This window comes from Andrographis paniculata, unplaced genomic scaffold (assembly GCF_009805555.1).
Source record: "Andrographis paniculata isolate CXL003 unplaced genomic scaffold, ASM980555v1 Contig60END, whole genome shotgun sequence".
NCBI classification, from domain to species: domain Eukaryota; kingdom Viridiplantae; phylum Streptophyta; class Magnoliopsida; order Lamiales; family Acanthaceae; genus Andrographis; species Andrographis paniculata.
In genome coordinates, this window is record NW_026137596.1 from 1,469,542 (window position 1) to 1,483,243 (window position 13,702).

General features: G+C 31.7%; 3 protein-coding genes across 3 annotated transcripts; 2 read left to right on the forward strand and 1 right to left on the reverse strand.

The window, feature by feature from the left end:
- The first annotated feature begins 5,350 nt into the window (after positions 1 to 5,350).
- LOC127259967 (uncharacterized) lies at positions 5,351 to 8,355 on the forward strand. Its single transcript, XM_051287587.1, has 7 exons — positions 5,351 to 5,928; positions 6,212 to 6,298; positions 6,394 to 6,642; positions 6,798 to 6,962; positions 7,062 to 7,115; positions 7,204 to 7,350; positions 7,652 to 8,355. The coding sequence occupies exons 1-7, from the start codon at positions 5,743 to 5,745 to the stop codon at positions 8,027 to 8,029; spliced, it is 1,266 nt and encodes a 421-aa protein (XP_051143544.1). The 5' UTR covers positions 5,351 to 5,742; the 3' UTR covers positions 8,030 to 8,355.
- A 1,860-nt stretch (positions 8,356 to 10,215) lies between these two features.
- On the forward strand, positions 10,216 to 10,626 carry LOC127259868 (arabinogalactan protein 12-like). Its single transcript, XM_051287479.1, has one exon. The coding sequence runs from the start codon at positions 10,286 to 10,288 to the stop codon at positions 10,463 to 10,465; it is 180 nt and encodes a 59-aa protein (XP_051143436.1). The 5' UTR covers positions 10,216 to 10,285; the 3' UTR covers positions 10,466 to 10,626.
- Positions 10,627 to 11,634: 1,008 nt separating this feature from the next.
- LOC127260026 (uncharacterized) lies at positions 11,635 to 13,439 on the reverse strand. Its single transcript, XM_051287658.1, has 5 exons — positions 13,304 to 13,439; positions 13,083 to 13,203; positions 12,859 to 12,962; positions 12,077 to 12,208; positions 11,635 to 11,985 (listed from the first exon to the last, which is right to left on the reverse strand). The coding sequence occupies exons 1-5, from the start codon at positions 13,304 to 13,306 to the stop codon at positions 11,959 to 11,961; spliced, it is 387 nt and encodes a 128-aa protein (XP_051143615.1). The 5' UTR covers positions 13,307 to 13,439; the 3' UTR covers positions 11,635 to 11,958.
- Positions 13,440 to 13,702: the final 263 nt, after the last annotated feature.

Here is a 13,702-nt window from a genome sequence, read left to right on the forward strand (position 1 = left end):
ATAATATTATTCATAAATGGAAACTAAAAATTACGAAAAGGACAGAAAAATATGCAAGTTTATCTTCTTGTGTGTTAATGTAATGTGTCTTTTTTTAGTTTTAATCCTAACATAGAATATTTGTCTCTTCTCACCGAAAATGAGCAGTTCCAATTATTCTTCCACCATTTTCAACCGTATGCTAACTTCCCTCCACTGTCTCCAACTGTTTGGTAACTTTGTTCCACTATCTTCAATTGTCTGGTAACCTCCTTCTATCGGTTCCCTGATAACTTCCTTCCATCAGCTATTAACTACCTCGTAACCTTCTTTCATCCGCTCTCAGCCGCTTCCATTGCCTCTGAACCGGGTTCCACTTGGTCTGAACTTCTTCCATTATCTTTAGACCAGATCTGCCGTTTGCTCCGACTTGTTTCCATCGTACTTCTAGCCGGTCTACGGGAATGTGTCCCCAACAACCTTGAGTTAAATGAAATATTCGATTTTCCTCTTGTTGGTTTGTTCGATAAAGCTTATTGAATAAAGTATAAAAGTGCATAGGCCCTCCACTAATATTAAGTACGAAATTATTAACCTAAGGCCAATTGAAGTAGTTGTCCCATGATCTTCCAAGGAAAATAGTTTTCAACCCAATTGAGACAATAATTTCTGATTTTATGGAAACATTATTTCAGGATGGAGCACCATAGTCCAATGTGTTTCTACCTCAAAATCCATGGAGGCGGCTGCTTTTTTCTGTGGAAGCACCACAAACCAATAAAAATTGCTGCATTCGGCTCTGTAGAAGCAACAATCTTTGGCTCCGAAGCTTGAAGCTTCGTTGCTGTTCGATGGCTTCGTGGCCAAGGAATTCTGACTCTATTTTTATCTTTGAGTCTGCTTCGTATTCAGATATTTTAGACCCAAGTCCGACACATTGCAATGCAGGCTCTGCTTGTTTATTATTTTATGGTTCGATAGTAAAAACTACTACTATTTTATTAAATATTTTATGGATCCCACAAATATTAATAAAAACTTTAAATCTTATTATTACAAGGTGCCATCAATATACTTTAATTAGAATATAATCAAAAATTATATCACATTAGCGTGTGTTTGTTTGGAAGTTTAAATTTTGAGTTAGAGATTTAAACAGTAAAAATTTTAAATTGAAATATTGGTATGATATGATATAAATAGGTGTTGATTAAATATTTTAAATGTAAATTTAATTTTTAATATAACATAAAAAAAATGAAAATAGATGTTTGATTTGATTTATTTTTTTTAAAAAAATAAAATTTAATGAATAATAATTTTGGGATAAAATCCCACAACCGAACACACCCATAGAATTCTTTTTATTACATTATATATAGAATTTTTTCGTCACATAAAAATATTGTCATTTTTAAATTTTGACATTTTCAAAATAAGTATTATTTTCTTATTTCATAATTGTATTATATTTATATACATAGTATTATAAATATATTATATAAATACGATTATATATTACACAATACTAATGGATGTATTTTGATTATGTTATTGATTTGTACGGCATAAAATATAATATTAATATTAAAGAATTTATGTACAAAAGACAAACGATCGTATCATTTCGAAACAAAGGGATTACGTATAATAAATTTTTAAAAGATACTCATCCTGTCATAATTTGTTCATCTTTTATATTTTTCTCAGTCCCACATAATTTATCTTTTTCTTTTTTAAAAACATAATTATCTACTTTAACTATATTTTAAATTTTATATTTTTTAAATATTAATTAAATTAAATTATTTATTTATTTTAATTTTAATATTAATTTATAATTATTTTTATTAAATAATAATTATTATTTTTTATTAATATATTTTTTAATTATATATTAATTACATCTTATATACCAAAATATATAGGACAAAGAAAGTATAAAATATAAAACAGAGTAAAGACACAATATAAAAGAAATAAGAGAGCAATATTCAAAATAGTGTAAAAAAATAAAATACATTGATACAATAATTATAACAATAACAATGATAATAATAATATTGTGACACGTGTGTGGGGCCAGAAGTAAGATGTATCGAGGGAGGGTCACGTGAATACGTATCGAATAAATATAATAATAATAATAATAATAATAATAATAGTACTGGCGACGAAGATATGTGTAATTATTGATGGGTCAAAATCCACACAATTGACTCTGTCACTCACTCAATTTGTCTTAACATTATTTTTATATTCTTTAGTTTCTCCGTCTCCCATAATTTATAATTTTTTTTAAAATATAATTTTATTTTTAATTATATTTTAAACTTTAGATTTTATAATTTTATATTTTAATTAAATTATTTATTTATCTTAAATTTTAATTTATAATTAATTTTATTAAACAATAATTATATCTATTAATATATTTTTTAATTACCTACTAATTATATTTTACTTAAATACTCGTATCTACAGTAATAGACCAAAAATATATGGAACGGATGAAGTATTATTTATTATTGCATACACAAATATTTTAAAAAATAAAATTTGAACATATTTTACAAAAATATTTGAAATAATAAATTTTTAATTTTTAATACTCCGTCCTCTTTGTATTATAAACATGAAAATTTTAAAAATAAAAATAATAATAATTTATTTGGGTCCAATATGAGATATACATATATGTATATATATATTTGAAAGAATTACAGACGATTGAATGTATTTTAAGAAATTTAGATATAAATTTACGTAAATAAATAAATAATATAATAAAATTAATAATATTTATTGTAAATAAATATTAAATAGAATTATTTTAACTAGTATTACTAGTACGGCCTCAAGTATACTAGTAGGATTATAAACGAATCACTATTTAATTTAGTAAATATGTTAAAAATAATCATCCATAACAAATGGAGTATGTATTAATTTAATTAGGTTTTATGGATGTGTTTAATTTGTACAATATTATGAGTTTTTATTTTTACTTTTTATTGTTATGACAAATCGCTACCCGAAAGTGCGCACTGGATAAACCCCGACCGAACTTAAAATATGTATTATTATTATTTTTTTGTTAGATAGAATGTAAAGTACTAGTAATATAGAATATTTATCTCACGTGTTAAGGCAAATCTTTAAAGACAAACAAAAATACGTAGAGTGTCGTTATTCTTTGGTCTCAAAATATATTTTTTACAATAATTTTGCACATAGTTTTTCAATTTTATCGCCAAACTAGCACGTCGCTTCCCTTCTTCACGAGGAAATTTTAAGTAGTTATCAGAAAAAACATCGAGATAACAAAAAAAAAAAAGAAAATATATCTTAAGAAAAATCATTGTGACTACTCTAAATAAATATAATGTATATTATTTTGTATAAATATATATATTCCTCCGTCCTACGTAGTTTGTTCTCTTTGAGGGCTATGAAGTTTTAGGTATTATTTAATTAATGAGTAATTAATAAATATATTACTAAAAATAATTATAATTTAATAAAAATAATTACAAATTAAAATGACTAAATATTAAGGGTACAAACCAAGTCCACATTAGAAGTTGTGAAGACCTTATAAGTTCTAATCAACTTTTGAGGTCTTTTAGAGTAAGTCAAAAAAAATAAATTATTATTTTAAAAATAAATAAATAAATTATATAGAAAAAAATATAAATAGTAAACAAATGAAATGGAATAAAAGAAACTTACGATATTATAATTTTTTATAATTTTAATAAGAAAAATATATCATAATTTATTTTTGATAAGATACAAATCTTATCTCTAAATTTTAAAATAAGGAAAAAGGCGGAAGGGCAAAATAGGTAAGCAAAAATGAGAGTAGATGAGTGGACGGCCAGGCCGGGTGGAGTTTCCACTTTACCAACTTTTCCACGTCCTCCCCTAATCATAATCGCCATATTTAGTTTTTTTTTTTTCTATTATTATTATAACTTAGTGCCTCCCCCATAACTCATTAATTAATTAATTAATTAATTACTTCCTCCGTCCCATCTTCATCTACCATGTCCACGTTGTTGTTGCTATTGCTGTTTCTGTTCGGTCTTATATACTATGTCATTTTTTTTTAAAGAATTATTACACATTTTAATCTTATTTTAAATTTTTTATTTTTTTTTAAATTTTAATTGAACTATTATCTTAATCTTAATTTATTATTATTTATATTATACAATAATTATTTTTACTAATATATTTTTAATTATCTACTAATTACATTCACCCTAGAATATCGTATCTATAGTGTAGCACGGTATCTGGGACGAAGGGAGTAATACTCACCATGTTTTATTAAGATAACCATTTTTATTTTTTATATTTTAAAAAAATATAACAAATTTAAGTATTTTATAGAAAAAATGTGATAAAATATATTTCTTCTAATCTTACTATATATTACTTTTTGATCCAATATTAAAAGAACTGTATATAATAATTATTTAAACTGTAGGTGGTGATAGTATTTTTTTGCTATTTATATTTTAATTTTAAATATAAATTTAAAATATTTATAACGCTATATAATATGGTTAGATTTTACCACAAAAATAAATGTATATATTGTCGTGATTTTTTTTTATTTAAATTTTAAAATTTATTTTATATATATATATTTTATAAATATTATATAAAAAATAATATATAATTACAAATTTAAATCAACATATTTAATTTTAAATGACAATAAAAATCCAAAATAACAATGTATATTTTTTAATAAAAATTTACTTATAGTGTGTTACTTGTACAAATTTTTATTTGATTTTACTATTTTAAATATATTAAATTAAATACTAATTTTTTATTTATTATATTAAATTAAAATTTAATTTTACATTCAAAATATCACATTAATACATATTTATATTAATTCAAAATTTCATTATTTAAAACAAAAATAAAAAACTAAAATCTTATTTGGTAAACAATAATATTGGATTTTACGATACAATAGTCGTCCCTTAACAATTTATCAGTTTTTTTATTTTGGTTCATTCTATAACAAAATATCTTGATTTTTTTTTTTTACCAAATATTGCAAATATCATTCCAATTTACAGTAGATTACCCATTATTTTATATTATATAATATTAGGGATAATTTAATTTTTTTATTTTTATTTCTATTTTATCCCAATCTAATAATTTCTCAGTCATTCAACTTTATGCTCAATTATTTTTTATTTTTTTTTATTTATTTATTTTTATTTCCCATGAAAAAAAAATTATTACAATTTTATATATTTTTTTACTATAAAAAAAAATAACACAAGACGAGGGAGTATTAATTAATGAGAGAGAGAGGGGGGTGGCTTTTCATTTCAAGTTTCAATTATAAAAAAATAGAAAGAGAAAAGAACAGAGACGTCTCTGCTCTGCTGTGCATCTACATCTGCGCCATCTTTGGATTTTACGAACCACCGAACCAGCCCCGCACTCATTCACAGTCACAGAGAAGAGAAGAGAAGAGGAGAGAGATACAATTACAAAGAAGAAGGGAAGGCTTGTTGTTGGTAAAGCGAAGCGAGACCTGCTCCCCCTGCTTCACCAAAATAGAGGTGTGTTGTGTTGTTGGTCGGGACAAATACCTCTCTCTTTCTCTTTCCGCCCATCCATGCCGGATTCTCGTCTCAATCCTTGAATCTTACAACCGACCAGAGCCGTTTCCTGCTGATTCGAGTGCTGTTGTTGTTGCTCTTGGCGTTCGGGTAAACAATAATGGCTACGGACCGGCTTACCGGTCGCCATTGGCGGAGGAACTCGAAACTGTTGCTGCTCTTTTCGTTATGCTTTTGGGGAATGCTCTCGCTTTCTTCAGCTCGGCGGCCGTCGCCGTCGCGGCAGAAGCTTCTCGTTCAGAAGCACTTGAATCGCCTCAACAAACCCCCCATTAAATCCATTCCGGTACACTCCTACTCTCTCTCTCTCTCTATACATTTTCCAATTTTTTTTTTTTTTTTTTTTTTTCTAGGGTTTTGTCTGTACGGATTCAGTTCTTCCTCATCCTCAACACCTCTTAAGAAGACGAGCTTTTACTGAACAGAGTTGCCTTTTTATTCCATTTATGAGCTCGATTAATTGTTCATCTCTTAGGGCTCAAACAAGAGGAGAGTAGTTCTTACCCCCATTTTCATTTTATATAATGTTTCTCTAACGCTACTCTACATATGAAAATGATGATTTACAGAGTCCAGATGGGGATATGATTGACTGCATCCACATCTCTCACCAGCCTGCTTTTGACCACCCTTTCCTCAAAGATCACAAGCTCCAGGTCCATTTCTTTCACCTCAAATCTCCCTAAACTTTGCAACAAATCTCTCTACATTTTCTTAATTTTTATATATAAAATTTTCTACGCGACTTCAGGTGAGGCCTAGCTACCATCCAGAGGGGTTATTTGAAGAGACAACGATGAACAAAGAAAGAACAAATTCAATCACTCAGCTCTGGCACATGAACGGCAAGTGCCCTAAGGACACCATCCCTGTCAGGAGAACAAAGAAGGAGGATGTCCTGAGAGCCAGCTCTGTCAAACGGTATGGAAAGAAAAAGCACATAAGCATCCCCAAGCCCAGGTCTGCAGATCCTGACCTAATGAATGAAAGTGGTCATCAGGTAATTAAAGCTACGCCATAAAAGAGGAAACTCCTTTTATAATCATGAATGATATTTTCATATATTACAGTTGCTGCTTTTCTTTCCAGTAGATTAATCAATTATCCTTTTTTCGAAAGCACTGTTCTTATTTTTTTGATGTTGTGTGCGATCAGCATGCTATAGCTTATGTGGAAGGGGAAAAGTATTATGGTGCAAAAGCAACTATTAATGTTTGGGAACCCAAAATACAGCAGCCGAATGAGTTCAGCCTCTCCCAAATTTGGCTGTTGGGCGGCTCTTTCGGCGAAGATCTTAACAGCATTGAAGCTGGTTGGCAGGTAGTTAGTTACATTGTAACAAATACTAGTTTAGCAGCAGATTAATGTATAGTTTGTGTCGTCGAATGACTAAATTTTGGATTCGTATTCGGATTTCAGGTCAGCCCTGATCTCTACGGTGACAACAACACCCGGCTTTTCACTTACTGGACTGTAGGATTTTGAATTCTACTTGCTCTTATCTTATGTGTATCGAACAATTTGTTAGAAAATGTTTGAATTCGATGCTGTTGCATTCCAGAGCGACGCGTATCAAGCAACGGGATGCTACAACCTTCTCTGCTCGGGTTTTATTCAGGTCAATAGTGAGATAGCAATGGGCGCGAGCATCTCTCCCGTTTCGGGAGTCCGGAGTTCCCAATATGATATTAGCATTCTTGTCTGGAAGGTAAAAGGCCAACTACAATATTCAATCCATGCTGTCTTTTTTTTAAAGGTGTTTGGCACATGTTATAGTTTAATGGCCTTAATTTTATGTAAAAGGTAAGGTTGACAGAATATTTTCAATGGAAAAGGTATTCGAAAAATAGTTGTAAAAATGAAAAGCTCCTGGCTTTGCTGTACAGATGCTGAGAATCTTTCATTTTCCTTTTGCTCTTATTACGTTCGTCGTTGGTTGCATTTTTATGCCCTTTTAAAGCTTATGCCTTTTTTGTATTTCTTTTTTTTTTTTTACGCTTCCATTGTAGGATCCAAAGGAGGGGAACTGGTGGATGCAATTTGGGAACGACTACGTGCTTGGGTACTGGCCATCGTTCCTCTTCTCGTACTTAGCAGAGAGTGCGTCGATGATCGAGTGGGGTGGGGAGGTAGTGAACTCACAGCCGGACGGGCAGCACACGTCGACACAAATGGGGAGCGGGCATTTTCCGGAAGAAGGATTCGGGAAGTCGAGCTATTTCAGGAACATTCAAGTGGTGGACAGCTCGAACAATCTCAAGGCCCCGAAAAGGCTCGGGACATTCACGGAGCAATCGAATTGCTACGATGTCCAGCCGGGGAGCAACGAGGATTGGGGGCATTACTTCTACTATGGAGGGCCTGGAAGAAACCCTAATTGCCCTTGAAGGAAGAAGAAGAAGAAGAGGCAGCCATGTTTGGGAAGCACCATTGTATCATTCAATGTAGTCTCAAGTCCTTTTTAGCTAAATCTCTGAGTGAGTGTGTGTGTGTGTGAGTGAGTAAATCTGCCATGTACACCACCTACCTCCTGCTTTCTTTTTTATTTTTAGGTATATTGTTATTAGGTTTTGGTGGAAGGTTGTTTTTGGATCTTCTTCCATGTTAAGAGTGGGAGAAGAAAGTTGGGAGGGGCAGCCAGATGAAGGTTTCTTGACAAAAATGGTGAGAGAAACTTGCAGCAAAAAATGGAATTGGCCCTTGGTTTGTGTTTCTTTTATTTTTATTATTATTATTTTTTTGAGTTTAAATGATTTTTTGTTTTTGTTTAATTTATGATGGTTAGCCTCAATTATTTAAGTGGTGGGAACACTACAGTGCACTGATGAAATGGAATCCAGTCCAGTCCAGCAGCAGTATCACAGTACAATACTATTAAAATAGTAAGTATAATGGGGTGGGAATCTGAACGAGATATGATTAAAAATATATAAAAATGTGAAGATGAGAGAGAGAGAGATAGAGAGAGAAAGGGCCATTTGAGTTTTTGAAATGGGATGAGATTTGCATTGGATTCCCTTTCTGCTATTCACTGTCCTCTCCTTCAAAAATCTAACTCCCACTCTCTCACTGCCATTCATTTTTGCTCTCTCTCTCTTCTCTCTCTCTCTCTCTCTCTATGTAGTATATATATATATATGTGGGTATGTATGTATAATCACTTTACAGGACAGTCTGCACATTTAAATTGTCTAGTGAGTAACTGAAAATGGTGGAGATTGCGAAAAAGTTGGTAGTATTTAAGGGTTGGGTCTTTTTGTGAAGTTGGGGTTTCTTTTATGGCTAAATAAATACTACTTCTCTTGATTTATTTATAGTAAATAATATTCAGAGCACATGTAACCATTTGTCAAGAAATTGCTTTGCAACGTCATATCATCAACTTGGCTTGGCTTGGCTTGGCTTCTTTTATCACATAACTCGATTTAATTAAATTGACTCTATCATCTTGGTTATTTACTCTTAAATTTGATAAAAATTAACTTCTTTTTATATGTATGTTGTCAGTAGTCAAACCTAAGTAATCAGTCCTAAAGCTACTGAAAACCATAATTAAGTGGCCATGCACTGTTCAAAATGAAATGAAATGATCGATCATGAAAGTAAAAAGTAGCTACAGTCAATTTACCTCAGTCGTCAAATAAATAATACACATATTATATATATTTTTATTTAACAATGCAAAAATATTTAATTGTTTTGTATTGTGCTTATAAAGAATATCAATTTTATTGTTAATAATATGCAACTAACTATGAAATTCTTAAAAAATGTAATTGCAAGAATTTCAAATTCTATTAACCACAACGTTTCTTCATATTCTGAGGTTCCCTTCATAGTTCCGTTGTTGATTAGATGTGAAAAATCAATCAATCGTGGCCGTCGGATCTGATCATGGACGGTACGATGGATTTCTCTCCGGCAAAAAAGAGTTTGAACCTGCGGCCCATTCATATTGGATTGGGCTCATTATTTCTAACTGGGCCTCAAAGAAAGCCCATAAGTGAAAGAATATTTATTTACGACTTAGTAATATTTTTATATTATAAATAAAGAACTACTTACTTATTAAAAATGAATGAGAACAGATGTGACAGCATGATTGAGTTAGGTAGGTACAAGAGGCGGAGCATGATGTACAACTGTTCTGTAGGGAAAAGAATACAAAGTAGTGGTTGGGAGTAAAGCTTAAGGGCATTACACAGCTGTCTTCGTGTGTGTTACTTACTACTATGATTTTATAATTAATGTTTTTACAAGAACATTGAAAAAAAAAATAATAATAATAAGCCATGCTATTTAATTTTTTTAATTTGAATAAATGCTGTCATTAGTTGTTAATATTAATTTTTACACAAAAAATAAATATAAGAAGTTAAATAATTATCAGGGGGACATAAGTGTGCTGTCAATGTCATGTCCAATTCCCCTTTTTAGTTAAAATTTATATTCAAGGCCAACTAATTACTTTATTCTATGATAAAACGCCGGGCAGCTGCCCGGCTGCCCGCGTCTTTGTTGGGTTGCTTCTATATATTAGCCCCACCATTTTACAGATTAATTCCCATTCAGTTATTCAGTTTTTTTTTTTTTTTGTTCTCTCTCTCTCTCTGTGTCTCTCTCTCTCTCTCAGAGCTGCGAAAATGGAAGGCGCGAAGATGCTGGCCGTTGCATTGATGATTGCGGTGCTCGTAGCGGTTTCGAACGTCGCCGGCGTGGCTGCCGCCGATGCTCCGGCTCCCTCCCCTACCTCCGACGCGGCGGCGTTCGCGCCTGCTGTGCTGGCTCCTCTGGTTGCTATGGTTTGGGCTTTTTTCTACTGAAGAATTTTATGTACACGTAAATTCGTATTCTGCCTGTTTATTGTTGATTATATAATACCTAATTTGTTGTTAATCTATTGTTTCTGATTGTATTATTGCTTTTATTAATTTTGTGATGCTGTTATTTTTGGAGTAGAATGTTATGATTATCATTACGTTGATGCATTCTGTGGTGGAAATCATTGCTTTCGCACACTTTCTTCTGCAATTCAACAATAATTAATCTGTCATTTTATTTATTTATTTTTTTGTGGTGGAAATCATTTTGTTTGCTTAAACTATTGCAACGAAAATCGAAATTTAAAATGATCCTCGGAATATGCCAGGATTCAAAGGCCACACCATGAAAAGGGTAAAAAATATAAATGCATATGTATATATATATATATGATGACTTACCAATTATATACAATTTAATGCATATGGAAAATACCTACAATGGCATAATAGAGTTTACAGGAATAAGTCATACAATTTGAATGCAATGTACTATTAACATAATGACTACTCCTTATAGCAAAGCTTCAATTACCCAAGCAAAGAAACACGATAACAAAAAAATTTAAAAAACAAAAGATGGAGAAAATTGAGGCTCAAGTATTCCCAAAAGAAAACAAGCATGCCTTAAAGGTAGTTGGTGGCCATTATGTGATGTGGTCCAAAGGATTTTGAGTAGAGCTCATTCCAAGCAAAACCACACGTTATAAAATGGATATTTTATCACATGAGGATGAAATTGACAGGTTAACTACACTACATTACCATTATAGTATAATAATAATAATAATAAAATAAAATAAATATTAATAGGGAGTTTTGAATTGGTAAGAAGAGTCAGCAGCTCACCTAGTCTATCTATATATAGGCCAGATGTAGAAAATAGGATTAAATCTCAACTGTCCAATGGCCGGCCTATACATACATATTGTGTCTAATTTCAATCCCTCAAGAAGTTCTGCTCACTACTAAATTAGATTATGAAATCAAATAAAGGTTCAATAATAGAGTATTGTGATTCAATAATCCTGCAAATGCATCTAGTAAGAATAAAGGTTGGAATCGAGCCATTTGGACATGTTTCTAGAATGTTTTCGAGTATAATGACAGTGACTGATTCCGATCCTGTCTGTAAGCACATGTATGGGGCCAATACTCAAAAGACATCAAGATATTAAACAAATCGTCTTTATATGTAAAACCTTTAATTTAGGAGAGCTACAATTGAAACTAGTACTGAAAACTGAAGCGCAACATACTTCACATAGACATCGGAAGATTTTTGTAGAAAGCCAACAACTAAGAACAAGCAAGTTTCATTTGTTTTTCGTGTGCCAATAGTGAACATTACTCGTTAAAATTAACACGGTTATAAATAGGTCTAGATAAGAGCAAAACAGATGATGAAACAAACACTTGAAGAAGAAAGCTCACTCCGTCCAAGCCTCGGGGTTGGCTCCAGAGGCCCATCACACTGGAAAAGGCTTGTATGTAATTTAGATAAGAAGTTTCTCGATGGCATCCTGTAGATGATGGGAAGATATAAATACCAAGAAACTTATACAAACCAAGCAATTGAAAGCTATAGTTGTGATTAATTACAGAGATGTTTACCTTCAATTGCTGTATTTGGGATTTCAACTGGCTTCCCTCGTTGCTAGTCACAGAACAGGCAATAACTGGTCTCGTTACTCCACATGCACGTCCTAGCGCTTGCTTAGAAGGAACAAAAACATATGGCACGTTCTGCACTCAAACAAACAAACATTAGTTTACTTTTCCATAAAAAATGTATATTACACTAAGATCGGCATGTTTACGATGCATTTAAAATTAGAAAGGGCCATGGAAGAGAGGAAGTTCAAATGAAATAGTTCTGAAGGCACAAAGAGAGCTCACATTCTCATCGACTTTTACATTTAGTGTAAGAAGAATGCATGAAAAGATGGAGAGTATCACATTGGAAAAACAATTCTCAACAGCCTAAAAAAACAGGTGGAGGCCAAAGATTTATATATCATCTAGCAGCCTTTGGCACATTTAAATATGTTATTCAAACAGAAAAAAATGATCAAAATGCAGGACATTCCGAACGACAAATGTATTTATTAGTTCAAAACACCAATAATCAAGACTATGTAGCAAGTAAACAAACCAGATGTAAGGGGGAAAATCAACACTGAATCAAAGAATAGCCCTAGCACCATCTATTTAAACAAGACCATCTACTCAAATATGTCAAAAATCTAGCAAGTTAGCAATATTTAATAAAATAAATAATAATAATAATAATCATTGAAAAAATCACATAATTCTGAGAAAAAGAAGAGCAACTGTTACTATGCGCATTTGCAAAAATGATTGGAAAACAAAGAAGAAAATGAGAAATCGCTCACCTTATCTTCAGCAAGAAGAGGAAGGTGAAGAAGAATTTCTAGGGGCTCTGTATCTGCCGCCATCACAATGAACTCAGAAATCCCCCTATTCAACGTCTTAGTTGCTGCAAAAATTTAACCGACACGAAACAATTCCGTTTAGACGAAGATTATAAACTTCAGAACTAACTTCAAAACTTCAAAAGAAAATAAACCGAAAGGAAAAATAAAAAATCGTGGACAACCTTCATTAGCACCCTTTTTGAGTTGCTTGTAATTGGCAGCCTGCTGAACCAAGTCGAGAATAGTTATAGTGAGCTGAGCATCTGCCAACGGGTAGGCTTTCGGGTTCACAGCTTCTGCAGTCTATTCACACATATAGTATACGTAAAATTAGTCGACAAGTGAAAGCCAAACCTTCAAATGAACGTAGCGAATAAGAAGCGGAGAAGAAGGTTGCCATTACCATGATGAGTGACGTCGGAGACTTCAAGCGCAGAGTGATTGCCCCAAAGCTACAAGGGTTTTTGAGAGCTCCCAACCGGAGAAATTAGGGTTTATCAGAGTCTTCTTGGTGTTGGGCTACCACATATGTTTTATATACACACGCCGACCTCGGTTCATATGAAGGATATCAAATTGGGCCAAACCATACGGCCCATTATTGTGACCAACGAGTAAGTTTGGGCCATGGAGTATTTTGGACCATTTGGTATATTCATATTTATGTAGATATATTTTGAAATATATTTTAAAATCTAAAAAAAAGTAAATTAAAAAAGTTATTAACCTAATATAAAAAACAATATTTTATTAAAAAACAATGAATAATGCTAAAGATAAAAAAATTGAAGATATTCAACTA

Bases quoted from the DNA above. Each gene is read 5' to 3' on its own strand.
- LOC127259967 (XM_051287587.1), top strand. From the start codon at position 5,743: ATGGCTACGGACCGGCTTACCGGTCGCCATTGGCGGAGGAACTCGAAA. The intron at 6,963-7,061 runs GTAGTTAGTTAC...TTCGGATTTCAG, and splicing joins GCATTGAAGCTGGTTGGCAG to GTCAGCCCTGATCTCTACGG. The intron at 7,351-7,651 runs GTAAAAGGCCAA...CTTCCATTGTAG, and splicing joins TTAGCATTCTTGTCTGGAAG to GATCCAAAGGAGGGGAACTG.
- LOC127259868 (XM_051287479.1), top strand. From the start codon at position 10,286: ATGGAAGGCGCGAAGATGCTGGCCGTTGCATTGATGATTGCGGTGCTC.
- LOC127260026 (XM_051287658.1), bottom strand. The intron at 12,963-13,082 runs GTTGTCCACGAT...AAATTTTTGCAG, and splicing joins CAAAAAGGGTGCTAATGAAG to CAACTAAGACGTTGAATAGG. The intron at 11,986-12,076 runs GTAAACATCTCT...CATCATCTACAG, and splicing joins CCCAAATACAGCAATTGAAG to GATGCCATCGAGAAACTTCT.